Source organism: Engraulis encrasicolus, chromosome 10 (assembly GCF_034702125.1).
Source record: "Engraulis encrasicolus isolate BLACKSEA-1 chromosome 10, IST_EnEncr_1.0, whole genome shotgun sequence".
NCBI lineage: Eukaryota > Metazoa > Chordata > Actinopteri > Clupeiformes > Engraulidae > Engraulis > Engraulis encrasicolus.
The window spans coordinates 35,423,403-35,444,256 of NC_085866.1; the positions used below are offsets into that span (position 1 = coordinate 35,423,403).

At 45.2% G+C, this 20,854-nt stretch overlaps 2 protein-coding genes across 2 annotated transcripts in view; one reads left to right on the forward strand and one right to left on the reverse strand.

The window, feature by feature from the left end:
- Window positions 1–7,505: 7,505 nt before the first annotated feature.
- Window positions 7,506–20,854, reverse strand: part of uxt (ubiquitously-expressed, prefoldin-like chaperone) — a 228,878-nt gene continuing 215,529 nt past the window's right edge. The window contains exon 8 of the transcript XR_010036393.1: window positions 7,506–7,599. The gene's annotated coding sequence lies outside the window, so the exon portion shown is untranslated. The remainder of the gene's footprint in view (window positions 7,600–20,854) is intronic.
- slc6a8 (solute carrier family 6 member 8) overlaps window positions 10,291–20,854 on the forward strand; it is a 40,182-nt gene continuing 29,618 nt past the window's right edge. Inside the window, exon 1 of the mRNA XM_063208721.1 lies at window positions 10,291–11,183. Within this exon, the coding sequence (XP_063064791.1) occupies window positions 10,886–11,183 (298 nt within the window). The 5' untranslated portion in view covers window positions 10,291–10,885. The remainder of the gene's footprint in view (window positions 11,184–20,854) is intronic.

Here is a 20,854-nt window from a genome sequence, read left to right on the forward strand (position 1 = left end):
TAATGAACTACGTATAAAAGATGGCATATGGAATTAATAAGTAAGTGCCTTTTGCCTTTTTACACATTCTTTTTTTGTAGGGCTTTTTGCCTTTATTTTTGACAGGACAGTGGAGGAGAGACAGGAAATGAGTGGGGAGAGGGTGGGCCAAATGACCCGGGCCAGAAGCCAACCTGGGTCGCCAGTGTAGTAACCTGGTGCCCTACAGTTAGGCCACGGCAGGGCCGCCTTTTTACACATTGACAAACCATTGTGATTACAGAATCCATACAGAGTAAGGGTGAAGCAAACTACTTATTGTTGCTTTCATTCATTCATTCATTCATTCATTTATTCGTTTATTTGGTTAGGACAATGCACATTAATCAATACATCAGCTTGAGAGCTTCAATATAAACATGCCAGAATTAGCATAGATGCTAAATTTCATCTGCTGTCCTAAGGCAGACAAGAAAACAACACAAACATTAGGTACATGAAAAATACAAAAAGTAAAAGTAAATGTAAATGTGAAAGTATTTTTTAAATTCTATTGACTAATGAGAGCATGTCTGATTTGTTTTCAGCCACTGTTTCACTGTCATTTTGAAGGTGTTAAAGTTTACACACTGTCTGATGTGAGCTGGCAGTGTATTTCAGGACTTTGCTCCTCTAATGGACAATGCCATTTGGCTGAATTTAGTTTAACACCATTTAACTCGTGTCTTTACTCGTGAAGTTTTTTTCTTTATGAACTCTCTTAATAGTGGAGGAGCGAGTCCATTCAAAACCTTAAAAATGAGACAGACATCTAGAAACAACTGGTAGCTATCAAAGTGCAGTACTTGGTATTTCTTGACAATGTTACAGTAGTGGTGACATATGGGCTTTTTATCAAGAACTTTCAGTGTTCTCTTGACTTAATTGGTTTTAGAATGTTCTCTGATGTGTGCTTAAAGTTACGGACAATAGCTGCTTCTAATTATCCATGCAAACTGTATCAAAGAAGTTTTCATTAAAACTAATAGCTTATAACCAGGCAAGTGATACTGTCACAGCTTCACTTGGAATAAGCTTACTGATTGCAAAATTAAGCCAGCTACTACATCATTGTATGTACCACATCTTACCAACTTTGTCAGGAAGCCACAAAAATGCCTCTACTGGATGTTTGTAGATTGTACGGAAGGAAAGAAGTTTGTAAAGTAGTTCTTAATGCAGCAATACTGATGGCGACACTGTTTGCAACATTAGGTCAGCTACAGTAACATTACATACAGTACATACCATAATACACACACCTATTGCAAGTGTCATTATTTACGTTGGTCAAGTTACGACATCTGCTTCTACCCTTTGTACCACAGGAGTTATTACGATGCCAAAAAATGCAATGCAGCTGAGTAAGTTCTGCTAGCAAGACTCGAATGTCTCAGAAGCGCACCCGCCTTATTGTGGCATATCTCAATCAACATTTCAGCTGTTTCAGGTGTTGATGTGTTGAAGTCTCCTCCTGCCTTCTCAAAACCACTAGTATTGGTCCCTGTCTTTCTGTCCGGGGGTAATTCAGCTCCCTGCCGTATAATGTGATGGCATGACAAGACCTGTTGGATCTGCCTGATCCATCAAGACCCACCCAGGCCTGGACTGTTAATTTGACTTAAGGGGCATTTCCTGGCGTGCAAACAGTCTTCTGGGGCAGAATGCTTATTATTCTCAGAGACTGGCCCAGAATGTAGAAGCACCTTACAAAAATGCCCAACCTTTTTTAGGGCCTAGACCTACCCTGGCAATACCTGCCTGTGCTTATGACGGGACTGACCAACAGCAAAGATTAGCTCCTGATGAACTAATTGTTGAATTCTGTTCACATTAAATAGTTATAAAACCATTCTAGTCTCTCTGGGTCTTGAACAAGCTGAACAAGTAAAGCCAGCCAGCAGATATTGTCACAGCTGCAATGGCAATACTGATGGTGACAGCACTGTTAACAGGTTAACTGCTACAACATTGTACATGAACAGAACATACTGACCACTGTATTGGTCAAGTGACGAAATGTGCTTCAACTGTGATTACGGTACGTCTACCAAGGAATTACTTTATGACAAGGAAGTCATTCTTTTTAAAAATATATACATTTTAGGGCTTTTTGTGTTTATTATGAAGTTGAAGAGTGGGACAGGAAATGAGTTGGAGAGACAGATGGGGTACGGCTGGGAATTGACCCAGGACGGACTCGTCCCCATGGGCATACAAACCCATACAGTATATGGTTAGGTGCATTAGCCCACAGTGCCACAGCATCCCCTTGTGCCAAGGAAGTTATTATGGTGCCAACAGTAATATCAGAGATTATTTAAGTATATAGAGATATGCCAACACAATAGGTTTCTATGGGCACCTAACTTGCTAGGTTCCAGTCTGCCTAAAGGGGCATGTCATAATGCTCCTAGAATGAATAGAACAGTCCTCAGGTCTGCCTAAAGGGGGATTTCCCCCCCTCCCCCTTGTGACAGTCGAACCCGGAAACAATGGGCCAGCGGAACCTCTCTCTTATCTACTCTCTCTGGTAATATTACCAGGAAAGTAATATTAACCAGGAAATGACCAGCAAAGTCACTGCTTCACTGGTAAAACGGCAACAGCAATGTTACAGCTACGTCAACACATTGAGTCTATGCAGCACATTGAGTCTATGTAAGCCATATGAAATGTGCTTTATAAATAAACTTGACTTGACTTGACTTGACGTCAACACTGTACCGTACCACAGCTACAGGTTGGCAACGGCAGCACTGTACATGCCGTACCACACACCCAGCATAAAGTACCCACAACTATGTTGGTCAAGTGATGAAATCTGCTATTACTGCAATTCCTAGGTACAGATTGTTTGTTTGAAAGTATGATGCCAACAACATGTGATGCCTGAATAAGTTCTACCAGGAAGAATCTAATGTCTCAGAATTGCACCTGGCCTCTGGCCAATCAGTGCCCGGCACCTGCCTCATGTTATGATGGATTATCCAACTACCCCTTTCCTCATGTTTCAGGTACTGCAACATTGTACATACCATAATGTCTCTGGAGCGCACCATGTCTATGGTCAATTAGTTCCTGTCAGCAATACGTATTGCACATACTGTGATGTCTCTGAAGCCGAGCGCACCATGTCAATGACCAATCAGTTCCCGTCACCTTCAGCTTCTGCAACACTGTACATACCATGCCACACACCCAGTTGAGATGAAGTTGAACTGGTTCTTTTTTTTTTGTTTAAGTCAAGTGACACAATCTGTTTCAGGCAGTGGCCCGCGACTGGCCTTATGGTGTCTTGGCTAACTCGCCTTATCTGGAACATTGGCCAATCAGGTCCCGTCACTTTCAGGTGTTGCAAATTCGTACATACCGTAACACGCATCTAGTACAATAGAAGTGCTCTTCACTATTTAAGTCGTTGACAAAAGTGACAATATCGGCTTCTATCGTACTTGATATGATGCCAACACTAATATTTCCAGCAAATACTGTCTTCACTGCTTCACTGGTGAAAACGTGTAATCGTGAGAGCCTGACTGTGAGAGCCTGTGCAAAACGCACACATAGTAGGTGTGTGTGTGCGTGTGTGTGTGTGTGTGTGTGTGTGTGTGTGTGTGTGTGTGTGTGTGTGTGTGTGTGTGTGTGTGTGTGTGTGTGCGTGTGTGTGTACATGTGTGCACAAAGGTGCCAACTTCAGGTTTACATTGGGGGGGGGTCAAAATTGTAGAATGTTGTAATGACTAGGGCTGTAACAATATTGTGTCGAATCAAGAAATCGTAAATCGTCAAAAAGTTCTGTGCCCCCCCGCCCTAATTTGGCTTTCATGTGTGTGCACATAGTCATGGCTTTGATTAATTTGGATGTGTCTTCTGCTCATCCAGGTGCCACATAGATCCAAAGCTTCACAAGCGCGTGTCAAGCTCCCGCTCATTGCAGTGCATTGGGCTCGAGTGTGGAAAGGAGGCCATTCATATAAAGGTCAAATTGCACCGGTTGTTTGTTTCGTGCTACTTCTTATCTCTTGGCATACTAAACTTGCGACCTAAGTGGGTGTGTAGGGCACCATCTCATCTCTCCACCTGTTTTGCCATCAGACCGCAGAGCTGTGGTGGCCGCTGGCCGCAGGGGTTCATGCACTGGGATCCTGGAGTTAGATGATGACCAAATTAGATGAGAGGGCCTATCGTTGTTTTTAAAATAGTTTGGCAAATGTTCAGGCGTCGTGTACAGCACACCAAGCCAAGTAGCCCTCTCTATGTGTCCATCTCGGCCTCATTAACTGAAAGCTGAGCAAAGTTGTGCTTGTTTGAATGTTTACATGCACATTACTGTAAATCTTTACATGGCAATGGTCTTTTTTGTTGTTGTACAGTAGGTTGCAGTCGTGAAAACAGATGGTTAATGTTTTCACATGCACAGTATGTTAATGGGAAGCATTTACAGGCTTGCATGTATGTGCGATGGTCACTGGCCTTTAAGTACACAGGACTGAAAAGCATGTGCTGTGAGTGAGTGAGTGTGACTTCGTGACAGACATGTCAGTAGCCAATACTTTCCCGCTCTGATGACAACTGGCAGCAATAGAGCTCTTCAGCGTTGACGTCAACTTGTATGCGGCGTTTGGACTACCGGTTCCCTGGCGATTTTTTACATTGCAAAACGCCATAGAGATTCAGGTTTGGCAAAAATATAAGTTGCACGGCAACAACAAACATTAGCGTGTCCCCGCATCCCTTTCTCATTAGTGGAACGGATCGTATCATCATGTTGGTGTATTCACATGTTAAATCATGACGATTATAATTCAATATTGCTAACCCCTTTCTGATCATTAAAACTTCCGAACTACATACTTTCCTTTGGTTGCCATGGGTACAACCTTCCGCACGTACATGCCGTTAGATACTGGCGCCGTTTCTGTAGTCGCCAAAAGCTTCCGGGTTTAGCATATGGACGCAACATCGTATTTATGTCGAAGTTTGACACAAAATGATCAACCATGTCATACCTACAGCCTATTTTTAACACCCTCGACAGTTTGCGGGGGTTCGCTAAGCGCGTGCTTGCACTCGGAGCTTATTTGAAATTTACCCCTATTCATTCCCAATGGAGGCCGGAAGCCGATAGGAACCAGGACGTCATTAAATGCTAACATGAAAGACTACAATCTACTACATGCTTCCGCTTCCGCTGAAGAACTCTATAAACTAATGAATGAATAAAATAGCAGTGAGAGCTGCCATTCTGGGCCAGCCCTGGCTCTGTTAGTGTTGGCACCTTGCCTGTTGTCGGGCCGATCGCATGCTTTCTTCTGCCCTGAATCACTTCTTCCTTGTACTCTGACCGAGTCCCTAAATTTGACATTCGAGAGTATTTAAGAAGCTGTCTGAGAGGATTCAAACAACAACAAAAAATCAGGAGATAAATGTAAAAGTGGCTGTGCAAAACGCTTTGAAATATGTATTTAAATGAAGTGAAACATTCCACCTCTGCCACGGACAGTGCAGCAGGCAGTATATGCTGTGACCCTGGTGTGGTAGCTATTTCCAAAGTGTCATAAAAAAGGCTGTAACCTTTTGATGGCAGCTGCTCCTCAGTCACATGGTCCCATCTGCAAACTAAACTTAGAGCCAAAGAAACGTGTAAGTGCAACCGTAGCAGATCTATCTCCCACCCGTCCCCAGACCAGGAGAGAGAGGGAGAGAACAGCCAGAATACCCTCACACTAGCAGCCCTCACAAAGACACGCGTAATCCCCCTTCCTGCATGCCAAGGCTTCAACACACGGGCCCATTTTAACATAGCTTTGGTACAGTAATGGACTGCGGTGTACTGTAACCAGCGATGACGTCTAGCTGCCAGCCAAAGAGGGGTTATGGAATCTGATTCCGCTGCATGGAATTCATTAAAATATGCTGATATAAAGAAACAAATAAATCAAGTAGAGTGCATTACAGTGAGCTAATTTGGCATCTCTGCCATAAATTTGAACGCACCCCTCGTGAGTGTCAATCTGCTCTCAATGCCAACCAAAGAAATGTTGAAAGTCCAAGAAAGCAGGCACTGTCATCTGCCATTCTTAGCTATGATGTTTTCAATCATTAAGGAACAGTGTTTCAGAAATGACCACTCATTTTCCAGTATAGCTTAACTATAGTTGATACCAAGCGGCATGCCTTCTGCTAGAGACAATGATTTCTTAGATAAGACACCCAGAAGTATTTTGTATAACATGTCTATAGACTAGGATAGCTATAAACATGCATAACTGAAGCTTGCCCACAGAGGATAAAAAAAAGCTTGATGACTCAGCCGCATCAATCTATCTTTATCTTTATCCATCTCATCCTGTGATAACATACAGCAGAAAACCAATAAAATACCAAACTTATTTACAGCCTAGTTCATTGGAAACACAAGTGTATTACTATTTTAACAAGAGCAATCAGATAACGAGATGGAAACCTGGACCAAGCACCAACGCTAAATGCATGTGTGTGTGTGTGTGTGTGTGTGTGTGTGTGTGTGTGTGTGTGTGTGTGTGTGTGTGTGTGTGTGTGTGTGTGTGTGTGTGTGTGTGTGTGTCTGTGTGTTGAAGATAAGTGTATGACTCGGTGTGTTTTTGTCGCCCCCTGCCGACCATACGCACACACACACACACACACACACACACACACACACACACACACACACACACACACACACACACACACACACACACACACACACACCGTGGGTGGACAGACAAACAGACAGGGTCATTGTTTTCGCTGACCCAACACCTTCCAGAGAGCCAGGTAATCATTGCTGCTCTGCTTGTCTAAATTACACTTCCAAGGAAGGCAATATACAGGTAATAGTCAGTCAGTGTGTGCAATGCCCCCCTCTCTCTCTGTCTCTCTCTTTCTCTCTCTCTCTCTCTCTCTCTCTCTCTCTCTCTCTCTCTCTCTCCATCACTGACCATCAAACTGTCCTCCATCACTGTCCTACTGCCCCCCATGCACCTCCCTATATCCCTCCCCTCCCATTATATGTACATATTTCTTGGTAATTGCATTCTGCCATGTGTGCTATCCTGCAACACTAGTCTGCAACCAGGTCGCTGGCAGCTTTGACTGGGCCCAGCACAGAATCATCAGAAAGGGACCCCCACTCTCCACAGACTGCGGGGAACTCCCACACAAGACAGTGAGTGAGTAAGGACAGGTTACTGCACAGGCCCAGGGGCCCAAAAGTCAGTGGGGCCCTGAAGGCCTCTATATTTTCTTTTCTCATATTTGACTCAACAATACGCACGCAGTTGGTGATGACATAACTTCTAAACGGGTCAATAGAGCCTAATGCAGCTAGACGGCTAAAATTCAATTTCACTCAAGTCTCCTCAAGAGTGCTCAGATGAATGTTGTTTTTTTGAGAGTTCAACAGGGGTTTTAGGTGCTGTTTCCACGTAGCTGGATATTTTTATATGTGGATATTTTTTTCTCTTGGTTGCATTGGTTTTGCATTGGTTTTGGCCTTCCGTTTCCACGTAGCAGATATTTAAAATCCAGGTATAAAAAGCAGGAGAAAAAAATATCCTGTTTAGGGGGATGAAACACATTTGTTACAATGGAGGATTTATTTTTATCCACATAAAAAAATACCCTGCTAAAAAAATATCCTACTACGTGGAAACAGCACCTTAGTTCAAACACTTAATAAGTAACACCCATGGAAGGGGGACCAGGGGTCCATGGCGTCATTATACGTCCCTGTGAGTGAGTGGCACAAGTAACCAGGCCAGGGAAAAAAACATAGAAAACTTACAGTGTTTTCTCATGGCTGCTGTTCCTGTGGACAAAGCACCTAATCCCACAATGCTCCAGGGACATAGCCAATAAGCAGGGCCGGATCACTGCACAGGCTATATGGCTGCAGCCTAGGCCGACCCACCTGCCAGGGCCCCCCTGATTGGTCAGGGGGCAATTTTGGCTGAATGGCTAGATACAGTTAAGAATAATCTTTTGTTACCTGTAATACTCCTCTCTATACATCGCAGACTGATTTTGTCTTTTTTCTGTGGGGGCACACAGCAACCTCTTGACTAGGGCCCCCGGGTCATCTTAATCCGGGCCTGCCGATAAACTGTACCTGATTAACTGTGTGAAACTGTGTACCTAATAAACTTTTATTTGTTACCAAAAGACCTGTTTTAGACCAGCAGTGCAAAGGTCTGTCAGAGTAGGCTATCAGTGACACACCCAAATTACCAACTAACAAGTTAGGCGACAAACTTTCATTTAGGCCTAGAACTAATTTTATATTAGTTTGTACTGATTTAAATGATCTTACCTGCTTCCCCTCAGTAGATGGCAGACCATTCATCCTCAGTCCGAGCATTGATAACATATTCACTAGCGCCCAGACTTGAATGTCATATGTTCACTTAAAAAGATGGAAGCAGATATGTAATTATTTATAGTTCTACACTACAGTCTGTTGACAGGAAAGCAATATGTCATCGTCTAGAAGTATTCTCCTTACGAATTTGAGGACGTTGGTGTTACATTCAATGCAACATATGTAGCGCAACTTCAGCCCTCAAATTCAATTAGCAAATGTCAATCCATAGGCTACAATTGGGCTAACAAAAGTCTGTTGAAATATAAGCTACGTGTGAGAAGAATAGAGAATAACAGATGAAAAAAAAAAAGGCCCATTTCAAAGCAATGTAGATCTATTTTTGTGAAACAGCTTCAAATTACCTTATTTTTAAACACAGTAGCCATACAGTAGGCTAATTGGCTATGCAACTTCTGACCAGCTTGCACTGTTGAATATTGTCTCGCGTGAGAGGTCTTTCTCTATTACGAAGTTGACTAGATCAGGGGAAATTTGCACTACACCTGCTGCTTGCTGTGTGAGCTCCTCTGCGTCCTCAATACTCCTCAAGAGCTCAATTAGGGTCTTTCTGATTCAATCTTGTGTTTCCCTGTAGAATAGGCCTACTGCGATTATACTGGCCCTGAACAGTTCATTAACCACCAATTCTAATGCAGTTTGGCTCGTGAGATGAATGGCGTCTCAAAAGTGTCAGCATGACTATTTCTATCGTCACCCTTCTAAAAGGTAAGGCATTAGTTTGGGCCAAAGCTATCCATGGGCTTCACTCTATCTGAAATGGTATGCCTGTATTATATCATGTTAGCCTATAACTTTATATAAGTCACGTGGTGGGTTTTTTCAGGCTAATGTGTTTTGGCTCGATATAGCTTCGAGAAGCAGTGGCTGCAAGCTAACTTTCATGAATATACTAGGCCTACACGAAATTAGGCCTAGGCCTAACAAATGATTGTAGGCCTAGGCTATTTCACCTGATAAACTGTGTTTAGTTCTACTGCAGTAAATCCTCTGCCCACGTGTGTTTGCTGTTGTAGGCTATTGCTTCCTTTTGTTTGTTTTTCTTTCCAATTCCTTGAAAGTCCAGTTTGCAATTATTTAATTTATTTCCAAAATGTAGGATATGCTGCCCAATCACTAATCTTTTTCATGACTTTTAGCAAGTAGGCCTAAATAAGTCTAAACGGATATTACTCTAACTCGCCTGACCAGACTAGATTTTGCAGCAAAATTTATGGTCTTGGTAAATATTCATGACAACGATGACATTTGAGAAAGTGGATACATACATTCTGGAAATAAACTGCTGAGAATGAGTGACACACTGGACATTTTAATATTTTACCTATCACTTTGGTGTCAAGCCCATTCAGGATAGCTATATTTACACATTTTGTTTGCCTCTTCCATCATTGCAGGAAACATACACAATGCAAAAATACGCAGTTGATTGTTTGGCTTTGGCATTCAGGTTTTGGGTCAGTCGCCAGGGACGATTCATACACATTTTTCTTCATGATGCAGGATATGGCATGTGGCATATGCACCTGTTCGAGTGCCGTTTTCCCTTGTAGATGGAAAGGTTAGTTATCAGCTCACCCCAATGACTGTAGTTACTGTATGCCTATGGTTCATCCGATTGGCCGCCTGATCAGATTTTTCCCCGGATTTTGCACCTGGACCAAAATACACAGATGCGCACTGCACGCGTGACGCAGAGCGCCAACAAGAATGCACGCGCCCTACCGCTGTAATGATTTGTATCGCCACGGTAAACTGAGCGAGCCGCTGTATCCTTAAGCTGAACGGGGGAGGGATGAAACCCAAGTGACGTCCTCGGCGACATCTAGCCTGTTAAAGCTTCGTGCGCTCCGTGTTCAGTCAGACAGCGCGCAGCAGAGAGGACGGAAAGAAGCACCCACAAACGATCAGTAGTCGCTTTACTCATTTCTCAGTGAAGGAACGCAGAAAGGAAGATGGTCTAGACACGACATTTTAAGATTAAATCACTGAATGTAATTCCGTTACATTCATAAATAGTGCGCGCAAGGCTCGCTTAGTTCATTTTTTCGTCTCGACACTCGTCTCCTCTTTGAGAGATACGTTCCCATGCGATTCTTCAGACTCACATTTAAGTGTTTCGTGGATTGTTTTTGAGGGTGCTGTCCATTTCGGTGTATTTTTTCTTTTGAGAGCGTTTTCTAGTTTTCTTTGACATTATTTTAAAACAAGAAATTTTACAATCCTACCAACATCCCAGTTGCCCATTTCGCCAACAAATCTGACTGCCTGCTCATTGAGCGTTTGACACTGCAAAGCGATTACTGAAACAAGAAGAAATTTTACCTACTGACTTGCATCCCTTTTGGGACCTGAAAGGACCAGATCCTATTAATAAATAGGGAGATATTTTCCCTATATTCCCTACTTCTCAGTGTTGTCTGGGCGTTGAGAGGGTGTTTTGTTTACAAGTGCGTAATTGGAATGGAGAAATCTTCTTTCAACACTGACTGCTGTGCTGTGAACGTGGTCCTAGGAGAGGAGAAAAAGGGTCACCTCATCCCTAACGGAAACGGACATCAAGGCGTCAATGGAACCGTTATTGGCGGCAATGGCACGGCCGGTCCCGTGGCTGCACCTGGAGCGGTGTCCGCGGTCAAAGGATACCAAGAAAGAGAGACTTGGACCAGACAGATGGATTTCATCATGTCCTGCGTGGGCTTTGCAGTAGGTCTGGGAAACGTTTGGCGCTTTCCTTACCTCTGCTACAAGAACGGAGGAGGTGAGTTGTTACATACAAAGCAATTGACTGCCTGTGACTTTACCACCACGTCCCATTCACTTGCTAGCTCTACACCACACTACACTGTAGTTCAGTCATGCCCGATGCGCTGCGCAAGTCATGTGCAGTGACTTCTGAGATATCGCATCAGAGGAGCTAGGACGTCAGATGACGTATTTCATTCATTCGGTGCACTACCCATAGCATCGGTCGTTTTGAATTTGTATGCAGACTCCGTGTTAGACTGGGGTACCTCTGCAAAGATGCTCTCCGACGTCAGCACCGTCAGTCCCGCGACATCACATCACATGTCTGCCTTTTGATGGCAAATCTTTGGGTTTTTCCAGTGATTTTGCTTAGGGGGCGTGTCTATGAGAGACTGTCACGATTGCGTTGGTTTCTCCTCTGCACACTGTGCGCTTGTCGATGCATTGCGTGGCATGACCTCTCTTCGCGCGTTGCGCCAGTAGGGAGACACTTTAAATATTGTGGAATAGTGAGATCTCATATATATTATATTATTGCTACGCTACGTCAACATTCACAAAGAGTCATCTTGTGTAGAGATATCAGTCGCAGACCTAAAAGATCTAGGGCTCTTCTAAATAGAAAGGCATGGCACAGCATTGTTGGTGAGCTTGCCATTGATCTTTTCACTTTGCGTAATGAATAGATGGAGGGAGCCGTCACCTTCTAGCTGTGAATCACTGTAATGTGAATGCAGCAGTGACAGCACTGCCTCTGAGTGACACACACACACACACACACACACACACACACACACACACACACACACACACACACACACACACACACACACACACACACACACAGGCACACGCACACGCACACGCACACACACACAGTAAGGACTTAAAGAGATTTATTGTGTTTCTTTTCTGAATGAAGAATGTCCCCTCACATCACTGGCCGTTGGCCTGTGTCCTGACTTTACTGTAGACAAATCAAATGATTTATATAAGAGCGCCACAAAAAGGCCAGTGATCACACTCATGATGTACACCTTTAATTAAATCCAGCAGTTGATCCAACTAGGATTAACTTGGTAGGTATCCCCAACCAAAGGGCAGTGTTAACACTAAGACCTCAGTTTACAATACAACAGCACACATGGGTAACCCGGGGTGCTTTGAGGGAAATAGCAAAACAAACAAATACATGAATAAAAAAATAAACAGACATGATGACATTCGGTCAGGCTCAGAAGAGTCCCTGGTCTCGCGCTCTGTCTGTCTTATGTGTCTTATGTAAGATGAGATAATATTTCAGAGCGACAGTCAAGCTCCTTCCCTTCCATCCCCCCAATGACCCTCTGACTCTAGAGTTAAAATAAACACACACACACACACACACACACACACACACACACACACACACACACACACACACACACACACACACACACACACACACACACACACACATTCAGTATTTGATTGACGTAATGTGAAAGTGAATACTGCCAGCCAGGTTTGAAGCACTGTGTCCTTTACAAGTTTTGAACTATCTTTCTCTTCACTGTGGGCCAGACTAAAATAATATTATTTCAGTAAAATAATGGCTCGGATGTTTTGGCGCCTTATGTGTGCAAACAAATCTTGTTCATACCAATACTCTAAATATTTGACACTTGAAGTATCAAAGAAAGTAACCTGATGTGTTCTCTCAGGACAGATAGCCAACTATCTGCGCGTACAGTACAGTACAGTTGGAACTAGATACAGTTACACATCTGGATGTGATGTTTTGGCTCATAATTAGATTCCGTGCCGTAATAAGTGCATATGACATTAAGCCGTCCCATTAGGTCCCGTCCACCTGTCATCCAAACAAAGATAATACCGCACAAACACCGCAGGGTCCACCATTCCTCTCTCCCTGTGGTGTCTGTTTCTTTCTCTCTCTCTCTCTCTCTCTCTCTCTCTCTCTCTCTCTCTCTCTCTCTGAATAAATGTAATAGAATATGGGCAGTTGAAAGTCCCTCGAAGCACTGTATTTAATGTGATTAAATTTATCGCTTTCAGCAGCCGGCGCAAACTTGTCAGTCAGTAATCAGTCTAAGTGATTTTTATGTTTCCATTTCATGTGTGCGAGTGTGTGTGTGTTTGTGCGTGTGCGTGCGTGCGCGTGCGTGCGTGCGTATCTGTGTGTGTGTGTGTGTGTGTGTGTGTGTGTGTGTGTGTGTGTGTGTGTGTGTGTGTGTGTGTGTGTGTGTGTGTGTGTGTGTGTGAGAGAGAGAGAGAGAGAGAAAGGCAGAGAGAGAGAGAGCAAGAGGGATGGAGAGAAAGACTGATGGTGTACATCTTCAACGTAGTGTTTGGATAAAATCCATTTATTCTACAAAGGGGGCGCGATTGTGAAGATTGACTCACTGGAAAAGGCCAGCAAGCAAGGGGCCTGCTGGTGGGAAATGTACCAGGGGGAGCATCAGTTCTGCAAAAACAATGTTTAATTCAGACCAGAGCTGCCAGAGGAAGAAAGCCTAGAGGCCCGGTGAGTGGTCACTGATGCCTCTCGCCTTGTCTCTGTCCACCCCCCTCTCTCCCCTCTCCAAATACTTGCTTTGCCCCTCGCTGAGAGCTCTACGGTAACACGATGATGTTTTTGCATCCAGGTTGCCAGACCCCAGCATGTGTCCTTTTCAAATTGTGCAGCATGCCACGGAGGGCCTACCAAGATGCTCCATGCCAAATCACATCAAGCTGCCACCAGGTTGAAAAGGTCCTTTTCACACAAAAAACAGGTTACTGTACTTACTGTACAGTACTTACTTACTGACTGACTGCATGGACTGAGGCCTTACTTGGCTGCACTTGTGGTCTGAAAGGGCTCCTCCTTGAGACTAATGAGGGCGCTTGGAGCATTTAGTTTTGTAGTCCTTTGTTTTGTAGTCCTTTGCAACCATTCAAACAGGGTTTTTTGTTTGCTTTAGAGTATCTGATGTAACAGCATTTGAAGTACACAGACAGCAAATTTAATACAGGCAATTAAGTCATTTGTTGGAGCAAAACCTTTTTTTTGAAAACAGAAAACATCTCCGACTAGTCAGCAGTTTACTGCCGCCGCTGCGCTCCACTCTCTCCTCCACAGTGCATTTTCTATGAGCTCATACATTTTGAATGCTTCCCCCCCTCCTCCTCCGTCCCATTAATAATTCCTGGGGAAGCACTACAGTTGAATGGCTTTTAATTGGCACGTGGTAAGGCTTCTCTCCCAGTCCCAGTCCTACACTAGCACGTTTCACACAGTAGGGGATGCTGAGGGGTGAGGAGAGATGATGAATGTTAGTGTAAGTGAGGAGAGAAAGCTGTTGTCAGGTGCTGGTTTCTCTCTTTCCCCCCCCCTCTCTCTCTCTCTCTCTCTCTCTCTCTCTCTCTCTCTCTCTCTCTCTCTCTCTCTCTCTCTCTCTCTCTCTCCATGTGGTGAAAACAGGGGGGTCAAGTGATCTGAACTGCGATTGTATTACTTTAAAGGTCAACAGTATTTTGTAACATCCTCAGCCAGTAGACAGGATTTTTGTACTGATTTTTGTAAACTTTTCAATGCCATCTCCATAGAATGATCTTGGAGTGACTGCTGAGATCTCTGAAGTTAAAGTAACTTGGAGTAACTTGACTTATTAGACAGGTAGCATACTGACAAATAAATGTATTAACACTTGCTAGGGAATCACTGCCATTTTCAATGTTGACAACTTTCAAACGCGTTTGTGAACTTTGGAAATGCAGATGGGCAACCTGATCTAAAAGTTAAATCTCATATGTAGTTGTCTGATTGTATTCCTTCTGCATATTGTGCTTGGGAGACACTTTGGTCTAAATTGCCTTACTAAAGAGGAGATAAAAATAACTGGGACATTTTTCAGTCATTCCCATCATACAGTATTTGTTAATAATAATATTTGTTAATAATTCTGCAGCTCTGACAATTTGTTTGACAGTGTTTCATGCCATTTCCTTGCATTAGGAAGACAGCGGGTGACTGGTTAGACTTGAGATTATGTTTCATGCTCCCAGGGGCCTCCTATGAAATGTCCATCCCATAAAAGCGAGGAGATCATAATATTTTTTTAGTACATCCCAGGAATGTATTGTACTGCATCCTTTACAAGGACGCACAGCCAAATAGGGCCATCTGTATCATAAGCTGCAAGGGAAGAGAGATTTATGCGACAGTTTGACACGTGAGTGGAGAGGGACCTGTATGACCTTATGTTGGTCTGTTCAGTTTTACATGAAGTTAATAGGAAGCCAGCCTACGTGAGGGATGCCGCATTCCTCTTGTGTGCTCTTCTTTTCTCAAGTTCATCAGTTGTGGCCCTGTCGCTGGCTGCTGTGACATTGCAAATTTTTCTTTCTTTACCGTCCTCTTGATGGGCTAAAGAAAAGAAATTCTGCAGTCATCCATCTTCTGTCATCTGTGTGTGTGTGTGTGTGTGTGTGTGTGTGTGTGTGTGTGTGTGTGTGTGTGTGTGTGTGTGTGTGTGTGTGTGTGTGTGTGTGTGTGTGTGTGTGTGTGTGCGCACAAACCTTTCCACATGCTCTATGTGTCAGATAGAGGGAAGGACTATTGGAGAAGAGAGGTGGTGCAGCAGTGCATACTGATTTTTTATATATATATATACACACACACACAACCTGCATTAGTGTCATTTACTGCTGCAGACTCTGTCACCTGCACCCCCTGATAAGCAGCAGGTAGCCCGAGCGTGCTTGAGCACAGCACAGCACAGCACAGCACATCACAGAACACCACACAGCACAGAGTAGAAGCAAACCGCTCTCTCGTCCTGGGCCCAGAAAGAGACGGGGCCCAGAATTGGGTCCACAGAACCTTGTATTTATTAGGGTGGGCGGGTGGGGACCTTTCAGATGATTTTGTCCTGGGCCCTGCCAAAGCTGTCAGCGCCCCTGGCACCAGTAACAGCGGCATCCGGCAGCACTGAAGAGATTTATAGGGTCTGCAGCAAGCGAGGGAGCGAGTGAGCGGCGGAGCCCTCTGTATGTCCTTGGCTAGCAGCAGCGGGCGGCGCAGCAGAGGTGTACTGTACTCTCCAGTCAGCCAGCCAGCCAGGCGGCAGGCAAGCAACCCGTTGCACTCTTGAGTGCGTGCAGGCTTGCGCGTCTGCCCAGCCCGGACAGCCCAACACACACACACACACACACACACACATAAATATACAAACATGCACACACAATCACAAGCGGGCAGGCATGTCCTCGTGCGAGTCAAACAGCGATGTCATCCCTCAGCAATGCCATCTGGGATTATTATGCGTATATCTACAGCCGGAAGCTGATCTCACAACTAACACTCGCAATACTGCACTGTTGCCATGCCACCACACAACAATCCCAACATCCCCTACTCCCATGTCTGTAAATGGCTTTGCTCGGCCATAGTCATAGCAGCTCACAATCTCTCACTGGAATCTGTCCAGTTAGTGGGAGGGGGGGTAAAATTGGGATGAGCGCCGTACATCCATCCGCATGTCATGCCATTTTATGTCTGATTTGTTTCATGGGATTGGATTATGCACTTATGGTTCAGGATCACATGATGTTGTTATTATTATTGTCACCGACCAATGACCGAGCAGCCAGTTGGCAAAGGCTGTTTGACGTTGTGCTGTGAACAACTTCAAAGTAGTTGTTGATTAAGCTTTTTAAGCCCCCCACCCCCGCATACCCTTGTATGGCACGCACAAGTGCAATAGACACAGGTACTGCCGTAAGTAAACAACGGCAAAAGTAGCTGCTTGTGAAGGTTTACCACAATGCCCCCCCCCCCTCATGCTGAACTTCAACAGACACAGGTGCTGCTGTGTAGGGCCGCACTGGATTGCTGTACTCTCTAGCTACTGTAACACCATCAGTCAGGCTGGCAGGCCGGCAGTCAGGTGTTAATGACGACGTACTGTACTGTACTGTACTGTACTGTACTGTACTGTACGTCAGGGGAAGCAAGGCCAGGGTCGGGGGTTGTAAGTGTGAGCGCGGCCAGCGATTGTTTGGCCGGCCGCCCTGTCTGACATCAGCCTCTCCTCGCCCTGCCCAGCCCCACGTGGACGAGCGATTAAGAAGAGTGTCTGTTAATCTTTTAATCCCCCTTCCCTGACTGCTGGGGCCCCGGCCCAGGCCCAGGGCCGCTCCAGGGTTCAGGGCTGTGTGGAATGGAATGGAGTGCAGTGGGATGGAATGGCCGGCCCGGGGTTGGGTGCAACCCAATATGAGGCCTCAGGAGTGGGACACCAACTGCAGCATGAGGGACCCTGGGCCACTTTGGCGGAAAGGAAAGGAAGTGTGTTCCTTGGGTCTCTCTTTTTTTTCTCTCGTGCTCTTGCCCGCTCTTCCTTTGCCTCTCTCGTGTATTCTCTTGTTCTCTCATTCCCTCTATCTCTCTATCTCTTTGTTTCTCTCTCTCTCCCCCTCCACATAATTGGGGCCACTTGTAACAGGAAACAAAGTGGGGCAGCCAGCATTGGAAGGCCATCACCTCACGTGGCAGAGTCCTGCTCACAATATTGTTCGCCTGCTGCAAGAGGCTAAGGTCGATGCTATATAATTTGGCTTGTGCGTGTGTGTCGGCAATGCTTATCTTTTGCTATGCGGTTCAGTTTTATTGGCATCTTCTGCAGTGCACACGTGAGGTCGATGCCCTATTGGTGGAGTGTCAGTTAATTTACAGGACTGCAGTTGTGTGGCTCATCTGTGTCCTAGATGGACAGGCGGTCAACTCCGTTTGTCACTTTGCGTGCATACAAAGTGTGAGTCCATGACGCTCAATACATTACACGAGTACACTCCCCTCCCCACCCTACCCCCCAACAGATAGGCCTCTGTGCCTCATGCAGCCCTTGGTTCAGAGATGACGAGTCAGGTCCATTCATACAGTGAGTCTGCAATGGTCACTGCACCCCACTCCCCCACACCTCAAACAGATGGGCTGGCCAGTGGGCCCCCTCCATCAGGCATTAATGCGGAACGTCAGTAATTTAACAGGGAGTCACATCGTCGTGGCTCTGCATTGTCGTAGATGGACAGTCAGATCCGTTGGTCCCTCTGCGTCCATACAAAAAGGGAGTCTGTAAGTAACTCTCTCTTGACTCCCAACCCCCCAACAGATTGGCTGTGTATGTGTGCACCTCCTCCTCCTCCTCCTCCAGGCCTTAAGGTCCTTGTCACTTCAGGGTGCAGAAATGGGTTGACGGCCGGGCTGGTAATCTCATGCCATGGGCTGAACCCACTGATCTGAATAACACTAAAATAACCCGGGAATGTATAATTGGGATTGGCTTCAATCCGACATAATGCATTTAAAATCAGTTGTTTAGGTAATCAAAGTCTGTACAGTAGATGAAGCATGTGAAGTGATTTTTTTTTCTAAAAGGAAATTTATAAGTTTAACCTTTCATGTCACGCATATGTGTTTTGTTTAAGTGTGATGATGGGAGGCAGGATAAAATGGAGAGATCATTAGCCGTTTTAGTTGTGCTTGTGAGTCCGAGCCACAGATTTATAGGCTGCCAAGCTGTTAATAGTAAGATGCTAAGCAATCACCTTCATATGGAGATGGTTTTATGTGTTGACTGGTGGGGTGGGGGGTTGGGTGTGAGGGTGTTTCCATGTGTTGCATGAGTTGCAAGGAGGGTGGAGTGGCGGATGGGGGGATGTGGGGGTAGTAATTATAGCATCATCTATATCACATCACTGCCAGCAAGACATTGTCATTTCAATTTCAAGGATTCAAGGAGTTTAATTGTCATTGTCAATAGAGCAACATCACTGCGTAGTTTCAGGTAAAATATAGAAGAAACCAAAAAGTTGTAGTCAAAGAAAGTATATCATGAAGTATGATACATTTAAGTAAATAATAGTAATAATATGAGTAATAATACATTAACAAAGTTTATCAATCAGTAAAATGAGATCCTCTCCCTACAATCAAGGTTAACCCCAGTGCTGTTGATAATTTTAAAAAGGTGCACAACAACAACACACACACACACACACACACACACACACACACACACACACACACACACACACACACACACACACACACACACACACACACACACACACACACACACACACACACACACACACACACATTCCATGTATAAATTAACAATCAATAGGATCTTAAGTGCCATCCCTTAAAAATCATCACAGAACACCCACCCTACACCAGACTTTCTCCCCCTTGCTCACGTTATCCTAGTAACGACGCCAGTATGAAGAAAGCGGAAAGAAACAATCGGGTGTCCTGCCGCTCTAACGAGATGATGCTGCAGCTCAGGTGTGAACCTGTGTGCTGCTGACAGGTTGCATCCTCGGAAGCCCAGAGTCGAGCAAAAAGGGATTGGGCGACCTCCCTTCATTCAATCCTTTGAAGGCCCAGCAGGGCTCCAGACAGTTGCTTAGCCCCTGTCGTTCGAGAATAGAAGGCTTAAGTGGACTTTCTCTACTACACCGCGTCGTGAATGGGTTGGCCTTTATTCCTGCGCAGCCACCTGAGCCGGTCCAGCACCGGCGCTAACGGCTGAGCTAATTACGCGCAGGTAAATAGTAAAAGGGGAGGTTGGGTGGTGGAGAGTGAGTAGGGTGGGAAATAGGCCACCACTCAGCAACAACAGAGTCTGAGTCTGGCTCAGCGTCTCTCAAGTCTGGCATCCTGCCTTGCAGGTGGTGGGGGTGGGATGCTGAAACATGGAGTCTCTTCCTTTGCAAGTGTTATGGCCACGTGCCTGCCTGCCTTGAGTGCAGTGGAAGACACCATCCGCAGCAAGGGGAGGAGGAGAAGTGGTCTAGCTGCCACAAGGATTTATGAGCAGGGGATGGTGTGCGCTCGCTCGCTCGCTCAAGTGTTAAATGGCAAACGGTAGCTGTGCCACCGTCTATGTTTATCACAGAGTCGCATCACGAGTTTAAGTTTAGGTAGTCAGGTGCTCGTGCTGTCTCTCTGTTGATATGCGCTTACCCTTCTCTTCTTCCTCCCCATCCCCCCCTTTCTCCTTAAGAATAGTCACGACGGCCTACGCAGGGTGTTTACTGACGGTGTGACAAGCGGCAGAGCAAGCACACACACATGCGCATGTAAAGATACTGTATGTGTGCGTGTGAGTCAGAGGCGTGCCGACGGTGCGTCTTATATCCGCCTCTTAGTATGTGAGCTGGCAGTCAGTCACAAGCTCATTCATCATCCCTGGTGGCCATTTCCATAGCCTGCCCTTTTGTTTGTTCTCCAATCAGCCTCTATGTCTTCTCTCTTCTTTCTTCTCTCTCTCTGTCTCTCTCTCTCGCTCTCTCTCTCTCTCTCTCTCTCTCTCTCTCTCTCTCTCTCGCTCTCTCTCTCTCTCTCTTGCTCTCTCTCGCCCTCTCTCTCTCGCCTCTTGCCCACGTCTACATATTTTTTCAGCCTCTCGCACAAGCGGCACAAGTCAGACACAGAAGTCAGTCGGGGCTGGTGTACGTACGATAATAGATGACCGTCAGCCAGCGTCTGTTTCTGTAACACAGAAAGTGTGTGTGTGTGTGTGTGTGTGTGTGTGTGTGTGTGTGTGTGTGTGTGTGTGTGTGTGTGTGTGTGTGTGTGTGTGTGTGTGTGTGTGTGTGTGTGTGTGTGTGTGTGTGTGTGTGTGTGTGTGT